At 42.0% G+C, this 14,142-nt stretch overlaps 1 protein-coding gene across 8 annotated transcripts in view; it reads right to left on the bottom strand.

The window, feature by feature from the left end:
• SULF1 (sulfatase 1) overlaps positions 1-14,142 on the bottom strand; it is a 189,793-nt gene that overhangs the window by 37,818 nt on the left and 137,833 nt on the right. For all 8 annotated transcript variants that reach the window (XM_053558792.1, XM_053558795.1, XM_053558793.1 and 5 more), the window contains 3 exons: positions 12,997-13,125; positions 12,658-12,714; positions 10,942-11,071 (listed from right to left, as the gene is read on the bottom strand). In XM_053558792.1, coding sequence (XP_053414767.1) covers positions 10,942-11,071; positions 12,658-12,714; positions 12,997-13,125 — 316 coding nt within the window. The remainder of the gene's footprint in view (positions 1-10,941; positions 11,072-12,657; positions 12,715-12,996; positions 13,126-14,142) is intronic.

The following is a 14,142-nucleotide window of genomic DNA, read 5'->3' as shown; positions in this document are numbered from 1 at the left end:
AAGAAGCTGCAGGGGCAGGCAGTCGGGGAGTGCGCCTTCTTTCATGGACCCGCTTACTCTGACTCTTTAGCTGCTCCTGCCCACAGGGTGTCTGCTGGAGCAAGATAATAGCGTAGTGGTCCGCGTCCAGGCCATAGAGAAGCCAGGCCACCAGTCCCGGCCCCGACAAGTGGCACCCCAGGTGTAACAGGGAATAGCCACTGGCAATATGCTATGTAGAATTTTTGCTGGTGGAAAGTGTGATCAAAGGAGTAGGGCGCCGGTGCCATATGCCAGAGGTGGCGGGTTCAAACCTAGCCCTGGCCAAAAAAAAAAAAATAATAATAATAAATAAATAACTTTTCATAGCTCCGAGAAGTTTGGGAATTAGTGGCACTCAAGTATGCCTACATTTATACCTGCCTTAAATTCAAATGCTTTAAGACTTATCCATCTACCTGCGTAATCTTTGCTTCTAGCATTTAAACCTGAGAGTTGAGCATTAAATGCCTCTAGTAGCAAAAGAATTGGCCAGTAGAATGGAAGCCTACGTGCTCTATTTTTTTTACAAGACAGAAAAATGTGGCTCCTTTTATTTTTGAAAAATAATGGCCTAGTCTTTTTGCAAATTATATCGACTTTACTACAAATACTAATTTTTAAAGCATGTGATTATAGTGAAAACCTTCTACAGTTTCAGAATCACAGTGCATTAAAAAATTCTGCTTGTTTTGTTGTTTCTGGCGTAGAAAGCTGAGCATACAAGTAGATTCCTGAAGAAGTCAAAGACGTAGGCAGATGTTTTAGTGACTTAGCCAATTGAGAGCCCCAGCTGAAGTTTCCCATTAGCCAAATTCCTTGTTGATTGACTATGGGATGGAGATCATCCTTCCTGAAGATCGGAATGTAACCACACGGGATGCCTGGCACTGTCCTTGGTACTGATGGTGTACCACCCAAAATCAAATATGCGTACATGTATATCCATGTGTGTTACATACATGCATATCTCTGCACACATACTTGGATACATCAAGAGCCACTTACAAAAATGTCAGCTATATTCTCTACCAGGGATGCTTTAAAAGTCATAGACCCTATTAGATAAAGTAGTTAGCTAGAGGCTTTGAAACTCTTCTTAGAGGCAAGCATACCAGGAATTTTAATGAAATGTAATTACCACACATTGCCACAGTCATTTCAGAGGTCGGTATCAGGACAATGTTTATGACTGTGCGATAAAACCTTGAAATAGCTGCAACTAGAAGAGTGATTTTACTTCGAGATTTTATAAAAAGAGGCAAAGAAGGAGACTTTTTAAAAGAATCACACTGAAACTTACGCAGTAAGCTGTTTAAATGACCAAAATAATAAGAGATTTTGCATTGTAGTAGAGTTTGGGGAATCTGATGAAAGCCTGCGCTCAGGTGAGGCCCCTGCTAATGGGCCTTCGAGTCAGCCTCAGAGATGAGCTTTGTTCAACAAGCGCCCTCGAGGACATACAGCTGTCAGATTGTCCTGCTTTTATCTATGCACTTGAAGTTTATCAGGTAAATCAGGTAATTGCTGAATCCCATGGTCTCCATCTTCACTGACTACCTGCTCCTCCTGTGAATTCCTTTCCTGCTTTCTGGGATTACACCATCTCAGCTTTCCTCCTGCCTCTGATTTAACAGTCTGTGCCCATAATTCAGCAGATACTTGTTCCACAAACATTTCTGCACACCTACCGTGGGCGAGGTGCTAGATAAAACTATTACAATAATTTCGGAGGTTGTTACCACTTCCTTTTAGCCTTTCCAACAACACTGAACTTGAAATAAAGGACAAGGTTCAGGCCTCACATTCCTATGCTTCTCAGAAGTTAACTCAGCACAGAATCACTCTGGCAATTATGGTTGGTATTTTGCTTGACTATATCTGCCTGTACGTAAAGTATGAGCATATGTTTGGTGGAATCAAATCTATCAAATGCCTTCCAAACAATCCTATTTTTCCTCATCTTTACCACCATCATCATCTATTGAACTCTCTTACTTCATACCAGATACTGGTCTTGAGCTCGCCTGTGGCTCAGTGGGTCCCATATAACGAGGGTGGCAGTTTTGAACCCAGCCCCGGCCAAACTGCAACAAAAAATAGCTGGGCGTTGTGGTGGGCGCCTATAGTCCCAGCTACTTGGGAGGCTGAGGCAACAGAATTGCCAAAGCCCAAGAGTTGGAGGTTGCTGTGAGCTGTGACACCACAGCACTCTACCGAGGGTGACAAAGTAAGACTCTGTCTCTAAAAAAAAAAAAAAAAGAAAAAAATTATTTATTCAATCTTCACGAAAGCCTAAAGAGTTGCCATCAACCATTTTTCTGAAGTGGGGTTTTGTAGTAGTGAATATACCTATATTCTGTCTTGGACTTGGAAATGGTATTTTACATCTATATTGGTGTGGCTTAAAGGAAAAGATCTACACTTCCAAGCTAGAAAAGCTTGTATTTAAATGCCAGCTGTACCACATTGCTGTGTGGCCCGGAGCAAGTCAGCTAAGTCATACCAGCGTTTTCAGGGTCATGAGTTAGAGATAATACACAGGAAGGACTCAGCACATAGTAGGTGCTCAGAAAAGTCAGCTGTAATATTCTTACATACACGTGCAGTGTGTTGCTTAAAGGTTTATGATGTTTAAACTTGATGACAGTAGCCTTTTTTTTTTTTTTGGAGACAGAGTCTCACTATGTTGCCCTCGGTAGAGTTCTGTGGAGTCACAGCTCACAGCAACCTCAAACTCTTGGGCTTAAGCGATTCTCTTGCCTCAGCCTCCCAAGTACCTGGGACTACAGGTGCCCACCACAATGCCCGGCTATTTTGTTTTTGCAGTTGTCATTGTTATTTAGCTGGTCTGGGCTGGGTTCGAACCTGCCAGCTTGGGTGTATGTGGCCCGTGCCATAACCATTGAGCTATGGATGCTGAGCCATTTTTAATGAAGATAAGTGTTGGGCTGGGTGTTGAAGACCTCAGTTTTAATTTTCTTTTGCTGCTAACTCTATGGCTTTGAGCAAATTGCAGAATCTCTTTGTTCTTTCAGATTCCACATCTGATAAAATAATACCTGTTCCTCCTGGATATGTAATGGGAATAAAATTTTCAGTGTTTTGGAATTCTGATACATACCATACGAATTCAGAGACGTACTATTATAACTGACCTTATTCAATCTCTGGGAAAGTTGATGATTCTGGTGGTAGACTGTATATAATAATTATTATTTAGTGGGCAAAACAGAGGCTTTTCGTCTCTTGGTTTGAACTTAGATTCTCTGTGTGACTTTGATCAAGCTATTTTCTAATCTGAACTTAATTCAGGCTCTTTATATTTAAAATGAGAGTAAGACTTACAGGATGGTTTTCCATGTAAAATGGAGAGCAGAACTCTGGTTACTTCTCCTTCCTGAAGTAAGCACTAGCTAATCATTCTAATTTGCTATATTTGCATTGTATATACAGGTGGACATAAAGTTTGTGTGCAATTACTGTTAAACTATTTCAAATTGCACAGGACCTTCATGTCTACCCTGTATTTCCCAGATTGGGTAAGGATGTTCTCTGCTCTTATTCATGGCAACTTATGCCCAGTTTTTTGAGTAGGAAAAGAAAAATTGGCTACAACTTTTTCAAAGGTAAATGCAATGAAAGCTTAATTTTATACACACACACTAGTACTGTTACTGTGTGTCTCATTTTATGGATTTGGTTATAATACAGGTCAAATCACATTCTTTGAAATACAACAACTGTACAATAATTTTCTGATAATCTGAATATCTTTTATGCCAACACTAACATCATAAAAATCACTTACCCGCATGTGGACATGGGTTTAAAATTTCTGTCTCCACACTGGGAAATATAAAACAACCATCTAAACATTCTTGTCCAAACTGCTACTTAGCTCAAGCCATTGGCAAATTTTTTTCTCTCACAAATGTGAAATGAGATGGGACAGAGAGGTGGAGGGACAGTAAAATGGAAGACGCAAAAGAGAGAAACATTTCCTCCTTTAGATTTTAATCTGGATAATCACTCATAAAAGTCAATGTTGGAACGTTGGAGAAGTAAGGTTCTTGCAATTTAGAGCAAAGGAAGTGAATGAACTGACTTTGCCAAACAACCTACGGCTAGCAATTGTGAGTCCTTGGTATGTTCCAGGCTCTGTCCCAGGTGCTCCATACATTAAATTCACATAATTTTTACAGCAACCCTGTGAGGCAGGTACTATTATAATACCATTTTATAGATGAAGAAATTGAGGCAGAGTTGCATTAAGCATTTTGCTCATAGTTGAGAAAGTGGTGGGCCCAGGATGTAATCCCAAGGCACTTTGACCAGTGATGAAAAGGAGAATGGTTTAGGGTTAGGGCGTGAGTCTCAGTGAGCCTCAGCTGAGGGGAGAGTCTTAGGGAGGGAGAGGCAGTGACTTCCATGCAGGTGAGGCGTGGCATAGCATGTTACGTTTAAAAGGCAGAGGAGGTGACCTGACTGGGGTGGGCTGTTGAAGAGGGAGGGGGAACAAGGTTGAAAGGCTGGGTGGTCCACAGTGTGCAGATGAGAATTCAAGGAGGGGATGGCACAGAGAGCTCAGTCTTTCTGAATGGCCCCACTGGGAACAGGAAAGCTGGGGGTGGTATCTATGGGTTATGCTATGATTTTAACCAGGGTTCAGTGAATTCTTGAATAAGGCTGTCTTTTTTTTTTTTTTAAACTAACCATTCTAGCCAGACCTTACAGGTAAATGTCTTATTATTGATGCTCTGCAGCTGGTCACAAAGGGTCTGAGGGCTATTTTGTCTCTAGGGATAAGTTTTGGATAAGAACATAATCCTGGAGCTAAACTGTTTATACTCACCAAGCTACATTCTAACTCCCTTTATAATACTGTCTGCCTCTTGACGCTGGAGTCCCTTATGGAATTCTAAACACACCTTTCGTTTTATATTGATACAATAGTAGAAAGACAAAGTGAAAGAGGCTGGAATTCAACACCTCATCAAAGGGACGTTATAGGTGCCCTACAAAATCAGAACAAGCTGCTTTTTCCCTCGAAATGCCGATGAATATATAAAGTGTACTTCAGGACTGGATGCCCAGGGGATTTCTCTTTTATGTAGCCCCCATTTAAGGAGTCACTGTGTATATCTGGAAGAAGAAAAAAACAAAACCAACCCAGGAATGCTCACTTGACATTTGCGGTTCTCAGTCTCAGCTGCTCATAGGACTCAACCAGGAGCTTGAAAAGAAAACACTTAATACCTGGGTGTCACCCCCAGAGGCTGTGGTTTAACTTTTTTGGATGGAACCTGAACATCAGCATTTCTGAAGCTACCCGTATGATTCTAACGTGCCATTAGGGCTAGAAGGATTGTGAGTGGCAAGCGCCATTTATAGCAAATGCCATCCATGCTTTTAAAGGGACAAACTACTGTCTTGCACATTTGCAGAGGCAGCATGTTACAGGGAAGAAAGTGATGCAGTGTGACTCTACAGGAAGTGAAGAGATGTTGGTTTTGGCTTTGGGTTTGTAGCTTAAGTTTCCTGGACCAAAATGGCCTTATCAGGAAAAGTGGCATCATCCAGCTAAAGATTTCTAAGACTCCTTGCAACTTTCTAAGACTCCTTGCAACTCCAAACACAAAATTGTGGCCTCCCCTCCATTTGCGTTGGGTTGGCTGTGCATCAGTATTTTCAAACATTCCCTGGGTGATTCTAATATGCAGCCAGAATTAAGCGTACATTCTACACTGCTGCACTTTCTCTGTTGAACAAAAGTATTTTTAGACAGAAGTTGAGATTTTCACATGAGTGTGTGCACCTGTAGGTGTGTGACTATGGGGGGGGGGTTGTCTGTACATAAATGTGCTCAGAGGCATAACACCTAGCTCAGAGAGTGGCGGAAACTCACACTCAGCCTCACATGCGTGCTGATTCCGGAACATGCAAGCAAGGCAAACACATATGTCCACGTTGTCCTAATCAGTCCCTGCTGGCTGTTGTGTTCACATAGTCAAGAAATGATGCCAAGTCTCTGGGATTCTAGCCCATTTTAATTCCCTGTTGGCTTCAGAGGAATGAAAACAACAGGTAAGATGGCCTGGAAAAATAATAACAGCCAATATTTGCACATTGGAGAAAAGTAGCTCAGCCTCACTTTATCTATATACGATCACTTAATCTTCACAAGAGTTAGAGTAATTCTCTCCATTTTAGAGATACAAAACTTGAGACTCAGGGGAAATTAAGTGACTTACACAGGGGGATACACAAGAAGGTGGGGGCTGCCAATATTCTAACCCAAACCTGTTGGCCTCAGATCTCTTTCCTTTATTTACTTTACTTCATGCATCCACGTTGCCAAACAAACTCTACCATTCACCCTTCGGGTGACCCTGTAGGAAGGTGTGAGAGAAGGTTTGGGGGATATACACCATCGTTTTGGGGATTCGGAGCAGACAGAGTGGGCTAATGGCTCTAATTGTTCCTCTGTACCCCAGAGAAGGCCAAAGCTAAGATTGCGTTGCCTTAGAATAAAGACAGTTAGCCTAGGGAAGAGGAAGGGGAGCAGAGCACAGACCAGGGGAGGCGCCCGCATCAGAGCAGAGTAAGCAGGCTGGTTGCAGCCTCAGCTGTCACCTTGATCCTGAACAACGTAGTGCCACTGTTCTGGATTTTGTGTCTTCCTTTTTTTAAGTCTGCGATACTGCCACCAAAAAGACAGTCTTCCAAGTAGCCAGGAAGAAACAGCAAAAGGCCATAATATGAAGATGCTGTAGAGCACAAACAAGCTCTAAGATTTTCTTGAAGTTCTCAGATTCTTAAGCTATATGGTCTGAGCACAACCAGTCATCACAGCATTAGGCTAGAACAGTGCTTCTCACCCTCTCAGGGAGCATCTGAGTCACCTACAGGACTTACTAAAACACAGATCGCTGGGCTATATCTGTAGGGGTTCTGATTCAGCAGGCCTGGGGTGACTCAGGCATTTCTAAAAGAGATAGCTGCTTACCTTCTCATATATCCACGTAATGGAATTTAAGTTCAGACTGATTTACATACAAATAAAGCAGCAGAGAAAAATTCCACGGAGCCAGATATGAAAGCATTTCATGGCAGCAAAACAAGTTTAGAAAAACATAAAAAGGCAAAATTAAGTTTTTAACATGGCATTCAGCACATGAGTGAAAAGCTTGGGCCAAACTACCATCACCTAGTTTATGCTACATTTGCCCTTGAGGATATACATTAAAAACGCAGAGCAAGTCATATGGAGAGGTTGTATACTAAAAGGTAGGCAGTGTACCTTACCCCCGAATGGTTGTAATGCTCTCCACTTTGAGGGATAAACAGTAAGAAGATCACCAATTCGCATGAGATATATTTAATACTGAAGATTTCCAACTCCTGAATAAAAGTAAACTAGCCTATTGAGGCTGGCTCATAAAAATCATCTTAGAGCTAGAAAACAATTCCGAGGCTTTACTTATAATAATACTTAGTGCTTCCATAAGAAAGACTTGAAAACTTCAAATCAAAATATAATGAACAGTTCTAAGCTTCTCCAGTAAACACTTGAAAATTAAGACTTATGAGAATGCCATGAAGGCTTGGTTTTATCCCTTCCTTCAACAGTTCTCCCTCCCCAACCTCTTCTATTTCAAAAGGATCCTGTGTACAAAAAAGCATGAGGAAATACTATAAGGATCAAGCTATTTATTATGAATGACTATTCAATATGCTAGATGAGAATATAATGAGCGAAGCCCTTTAATAATAACTAGGCTACCCACGTTCATCAGTCTGATGTCTTGCACTGGTGTTAGCTAATTGTATGGCTACCTAGAGGTCAGATAAAATCTATAAGACCCCAAAGACTCCACCAAGAGACTCCCAAATTTGACAAATAAATCCAGCAAAGTCTCAGATTACAAAACCAAAGTACACAAAACAGTAGCATTCCTATATACCAGTAACAGTCAAGCTAAGAGTCAAATCAAAGACTCAATAGCCACAAAGAAAATAAAATACCCAGGAATAAACTTAATAGAGGAGGGAAAAGATCTCTACAAAGACAATTACAAAACACAGAGGAAAGAAATTGCAAATGACACAACAAATGAAGAAACATATCATGCTCATACATCGGTAGGACCAGCATTGTTATGATATCCATACTGCCCAAAGTGATTTACAGTTTCAACACAATCTCCATCAAAATACCAACATCATATTTCACAGACTTAGAAAAAATAATTCTAGTCTTTGTTTGGAATCAGAAAAAAGCCTGAATAGCCAAGGCAGTCTTAAGATGAAAGAACAAATCTGGAGGCATCACATTACCAGAGTTCAAACTACACTACAAGACTGTGGTAACCAAAACAGCATGGTATTGCTTGGTACAAAAACATAGACAAATGGTATAGAACAAAGAACCAGATGTAAAATCATCTAAAACAGCCACTGATCTTTGACAAACCAGACAACAGTATACACCAGGGAAAAGAAGTCCTAGTCAATAAATGGTGCTGAAAGAATTTGATTGCCATGTGCAGAAGAATGAAACAAGATCCATCTCTCTCACCACTCACAAAAATTAATTCAAGATGGAGAACAGATTTTAATGTAAGGCATGAAACCATAAGATCGCTAGAAAAAAATGGTGAAAAAAACTCTTCTAGGTGTTGGCATAGGCAAAGAATTTATGAACAAGACCCCAGTGGCAATCGCAGCAATAACAAAAATAAAGAAATATATAAATAAATAGGAATTGATTAAATTAAAACCTTCTGCACAGCTAAGGAAATAAGTAAAAGAGCAGACAGATAATTTTCAGAATGGGAAAAAATATTTGCAAGCTAGATTTAATAAAGGGCTAATAACCAGAATCTACAAAGAACTCAGCAAGAAAACAAAACATTAAAAAGTGGGCAAAATACATAAACAGAAGCTTTTCAAAGCTTCTAACTTCAAAAGAAGGTAGATAAATGGCAAATAAACACATGAAAAAAATGCTCAACACAACTAATCATCAGGGAAATGCAAATTAAAACCACAATGAGATATCACCTTACTCAAGTTAGAATGGCTTTTATTAAAAAATACAAAAGTAATAGATGTTGGTGATGCAGAGAGAAAGAAATACTTATACGCTGTTGGTGGGACTGCAAATTAGTACAACTTTAATGGAAGAGAGTACTGAGATTCCTCAAAGAACTAAAACCAGACCTATCACTTGACCCAGCAATCCCTCTACTGGATATTTACCCCAAAAAGAAGCTGTCATTTTATCAAAAAGACGCCTGCACTCACATGTTTGTTACAGCACAATTCACAATTGCAAAGGGTGGAATCAACCCAAGTGCTCATCAATCCATGAGTATAACAAAATGTTGTATATATGTGTTGTGGAATACTACTCAGCCACGAAGAGGGATGGCTTAAGGCCTTTGCAACAATTTGGATGGAACTGGAGATCATTATTCTAAGTGAAGTATCAAAAGAAGGGAAAACAAACACCACACATACTTGCTATTAAATTGGAACTAACCGAAGAGCATATGTGTGTAGAGAGCAAAGTAAAACTCAGTAGAAATCAAGGAGGGAGTGGGCTAGGAGGGGATGGGTGAAAACCTACCTAACTGTACAATCAACACCATCTGGGTGATGGGCACACTTATAACCCTGCCTCAAGGATAACAAAAATTATCTACATAACAAAAAACATTGTACCCTTGTAATATTTTGAAATAAATAAAAAAAATTCACAAAGATTTGAATTTCTCTTCACCTCGTTACCATAACTTACCTAGGAAAGCAGCAAGTGGCCTAAGTATTGGCGTCAGACAACTCCTGTTTGGACCCAAACTTTGCCAGTTGGCAGCTGCCCCTTTGTAAAATGGGGATGACAACGTCTACCTCACTTGAGAGACGTGAAGATTAAATTCAGTGAATGCATACAAAGTCCTGTATGCCATGCATTACGTGAGACGGATGCTCAAAAATGTTAGTTTTTTTTTTTTTTTCACTTTCTTCTGATTTTGTTCGAAGCTGCAGGAATTCATTTTCTCTTTTGTCATGACATAACATTTTCTTTTTTTCTTTTTTTTTTTTTTTGGCTGGGGCTGGGTTTGAACCCGCCACCTCCGGCATATGGGACTGGTGCCCTACTCCTTGAGCCACAGGTGCCGCCCAACATAACATTTTCTTTCAGCCAGTATAGATTCCAATCAAAAGTCACTAATGTTCTTATGTTCTCACTTTCCTTAAAAGCAGTATTAACTCTTGGTTAATGGTATTTCTTTTGTTCTTACTGATAATAGTTGGTGTTCTGGGTAGCCCAGATTCTATAGTAAGATTCCTGCTCATGAAGAGGACTCATTCTCATGAAATATTTGATGTCAGAATCTTTGTAAGCAGAGGAAGAAAATATGAACAGAGTATGGTTTCCCTTTTCATTTCCTGACCTTGGTCAGTTCTGTCCTCTACGCTGGGTTAGATGATGTCTGCCTTAGCCTGGGGTGAGATGACGCACCATGTCTCTTGGGGTGGCTGACTGCCCATACCTGCCCATGTCTTGACTAAGTTACCTCTTGACCACCCTCTGGTGACCAGTGACCAGCAGCCCTGGGAACCTTCTCCTCAGAGGGAACCGGTGTCTTCTGGCATAGAACTCTGTCTGAGGTTCTCCCACCACCATGCAGTGTTTTATTAATTAGAAGGAACCCAAGCAGAGATGAGGAGGCCCAGCATGGACCAGGCAGGTAATTCTGTCAGTGAGGGGAGAGGTGTCGCAGTGAATTTGCCCTGGTGACCACTCGGAAAAGCTTATTTATACATAAATGTGCATTATTTTATGTTGAAAATCTTCTAAATTAGAAATGGAGAAGCGCGCAAGAGGCTGTAAAGGAAACCCGTGTCACTCACCTGCCCAGGCTGCTCACAGGCTGTCTGGTACCTGGCCTGCTGGCACAGTTCTCTCACCCTCTCATACTTGGGCAAGTGATTTGATTGCTGAATAGTCTTACTGGACTCTTCCTTCTTACGCAGAAATTTGCTTTGGCAGAAAAAGCAAAAACACTTAGTACATGAGAAGTGATCTGAATTACCAGCCCTCAGCCCCGCCTGTCCTCTTTTCCTTCCCTGTCACATGACTCCACATTCTTTCAGCAACAAGAACAGACACCGAAGCTCTGTCTGCAGGAGTTCAAGATTTGATGAGTCCCTTGTGGAAATTACAAACTGGGTACTCTGAAGATGAGAGGAAAGGATAAGAGGAATCATTCCTCGGCTCGGCGCCTGTGGCTCAAGCAGCTAAGGCGCCAGCCACATACACCAGAGCTGGCGGGTTCGAATCCAGCCCGGGCCCGGCAAACAACAATGACAACTACAACCAGAAAATGGCCGGGCGTTGTGGCAGGCACCTATATTCCCAGCTACTTGGGAGGCTGAGGCAAGAGTTAAGCTTAATCGCTTAAGCCCAAGAGTTGCAGGTTGCTGTGAACTGTGACGCCATGGCACTTTACCCAGGGCAACAGCTTGAGGCTCTGTCTCAAAAAACAAAAGAAAAGAAAAAGGAAGAATCATTTGTCCACTGTAGCATTAATTTCAAAACTCTGGGCATAAATGTTTAATTTTACATATTCAAAGTTCTTTTCGTTAAACAACAATTAGCGTGGAACCTCCGTCAGTTGACCACCCACAGGAGTGTAACAAACTGGTCAACACGCGGAGGGGTCCGCCCAGGGAGCCAGGCCGTCTGGACTGACACGCACACGTGGTGCACGTCTGGCCTACGGAGGTGGTCAACGCAGGCAGGTGGTCAACTATGAAGATCCTGCTGTAGATGAATACTTTTCTCTCTCCCAACTTCCATTATGGAGAAAAACAAGGCAATGAGCAACGAATCAAAAGGGGAAATCCAGCAGAGACCGTAGAAATAATTACAACGGCATACATTCATATATTTAAAACTACGAAAGGCACATAGGGAAAAGAAATAGAAAGCAGGCTGCAGGCAAGCTTGGGAGAAGAACTTGGTAAAGGTGGTTGAGAAAGTTACTTCGTTGGTCTGATTAGAACCAATGCCAAGAAACGCTAGTCAATCCATATCAAGGCTTTGGTCCCACCTTAGGAGAATATATTGCCTTTTGGGGGGATATCTTTTAATTGATATGCTGTAGTTGTACATATTTGGGGGATACAGCTGATATTTTGATACACATATACAATGTGTAATGATCGAATTAAAATCATTGAGGTATCTATCGCTTCGAATATTTATCTTTTCTTTGTGTTGGGAACATTACAATTATTGCCTTTTAGCTATTTTGAAATATACAACAAAGTACTGTTAACTATAATTTTTCTCCCGTACCATCAAACACTAGAACTTTTTCCTTCTATCTAACTGTGTTTTTGTACCCATTAACCAGTCTGAGAATTTATTCTTTACAATTCTGATGTAGCCATAATTACTCTGCTGGCCAGTGGAGAATAATTAGCAAACCATTCAATCTTGTGACTAGGCTGACGAAGTCTGCATGCTTAGTAAACAAAAATAAGGAGGAAAAAAAAATACCCAGCAGGGAGAGCTGCCCACTAGGACTGGTTCCCAGAAGCACCCCAGGAACCAATAATTACCCTCTTTCCACTAGGAATGTATCACGCCAAATTTTGGCCTTCTTGTTTGTTCGAAACCTGAAAGCAAAATAATAATATTTACTGTTGGCATCTGGAAGTTTTTCCAAAGGGATCTGTGCTAGCAGTTTATTTAAAGAAACACCTCCCGCTTCCCACAGACCATGACTGCACCTCCATCAATATGCTGTTCACAAACAGCCGAGAAAGGCCCAGTGTGGGGCTGATCCTCACGGGCAAAGCATATTTTGCCTCCGTGTTTTTCAGTAGCCGGCTGGCTCTGGGCGCCAGCCAGAGCTCAGTGTTGTTTGGGGCTGGCTGAGGGAAGGAATGTTGACGCACCTGTTACCTGGCTTTTCCAGGTCCAGAAGTTTGAGGACAGACTTGCCATCCACATCGGGAGGTGCGTCGAGCCCGGCAATATCCAGGATCGTGGGGGCCAAGTCAATGTTGAGGACGATCTGTGGCACTCTGCAAAGGGACAGATGGTTACGACCCAGACCCACTGCCTGTGGAAGGTGGCACTGAAGGCTGCTTTTTCCACAGCAGTGACTCACTGGTCTTCAACTCCTTCTATCCCTTCTGTGGTCTCCTAGGGACAGATGGTTGCACTTGGCCAGGGTGGGTGAGTAGTCAGCAGGATTAATGGACTCTCCCGGGGGTCAGGCTGGAGAGGTGCCCCACACTCTTGTGCTCTGAGCATGCTGCCAGTTGAGATGTGGCCTGACATATGGTTTCTGTCCCATGTATTCTATCACTTAATACCCAACCTCCATAACTCCTTTGTTGAACTTGGGCTTTAAATCAATATTCTAAAATAAGATGTACAGCTTTTAGAGTTGAATTTGATCAATGCTACCAAGTCCTTCGAACATAAAGCCTTCTCACTATAGATCTCACAAGCCCCAGGGAGTTTGTAATGATCACAAGGAACATAAGGACATTCTCTAAAGAAACCCTTCTCCCGCCATCGCCCTCTCCCCAGAGTCAGTGTGAGGCAGCGGTAGGTGGAGCACACAGCTGACCTTCAGAGTCTCTGAGTTCCGGGCCCCAGTGCCGCCACTTCCAGAAGCAGGGACTCTGAGGTGGGCAGTGATGCGGTCTGTTCAGCTGCTTCAGCAACATCGCAGGCTAGATGCTCTGCAAGGGCTACTCCAGCTTTTGAATTCTACTTCCACCCCTTTATTTTACTCTTTCCATAATTCTTTCATGTACAAAATCTCATTTTTTTTTTTTTGAGACAGAGTCTCACTATGTTGCCCTTGGTAGAGGGCCGTGGTGTCACAGCTCACAGCAACCTGAAGCTCTTGGGCTTAAGCAATACTCTTGCGTCAGCCTCCCAAGTAGTTGGGACTGCAGGCGTCTGCCACAACGTCTGGCTATTTTTTTTTTTTATTGTTGTACCTGTCATTGTTTAGCAGGCCCTGGCTAGGTTCGAACCCACTAGCCCCAGTGTATGTGGCTGGCACCCTAAGCACTGAGCTATGG

The sequence above is a fragment of the Nycticebus coucang genome, chromosome 13 (genome assembly GCF_027406575.1).
Source record: "Nycticebus coucang isolate mNycCou1 chromosome 13, mNycCou1.pri, whole genome shotgun sequence".
Taxonomy (NCBI): domain Eukaryota; kingdom Metazoa; phylum Chordata; class Mammalia; order Primates; family Lorisidae; genus Nycticebus; species Nycticebus coucang.
The sequence above is the reverse complement of the archived record's forward strand: the minus strand, read 5'-3'. Positions and strand labels throughout refer to the sequence as shown.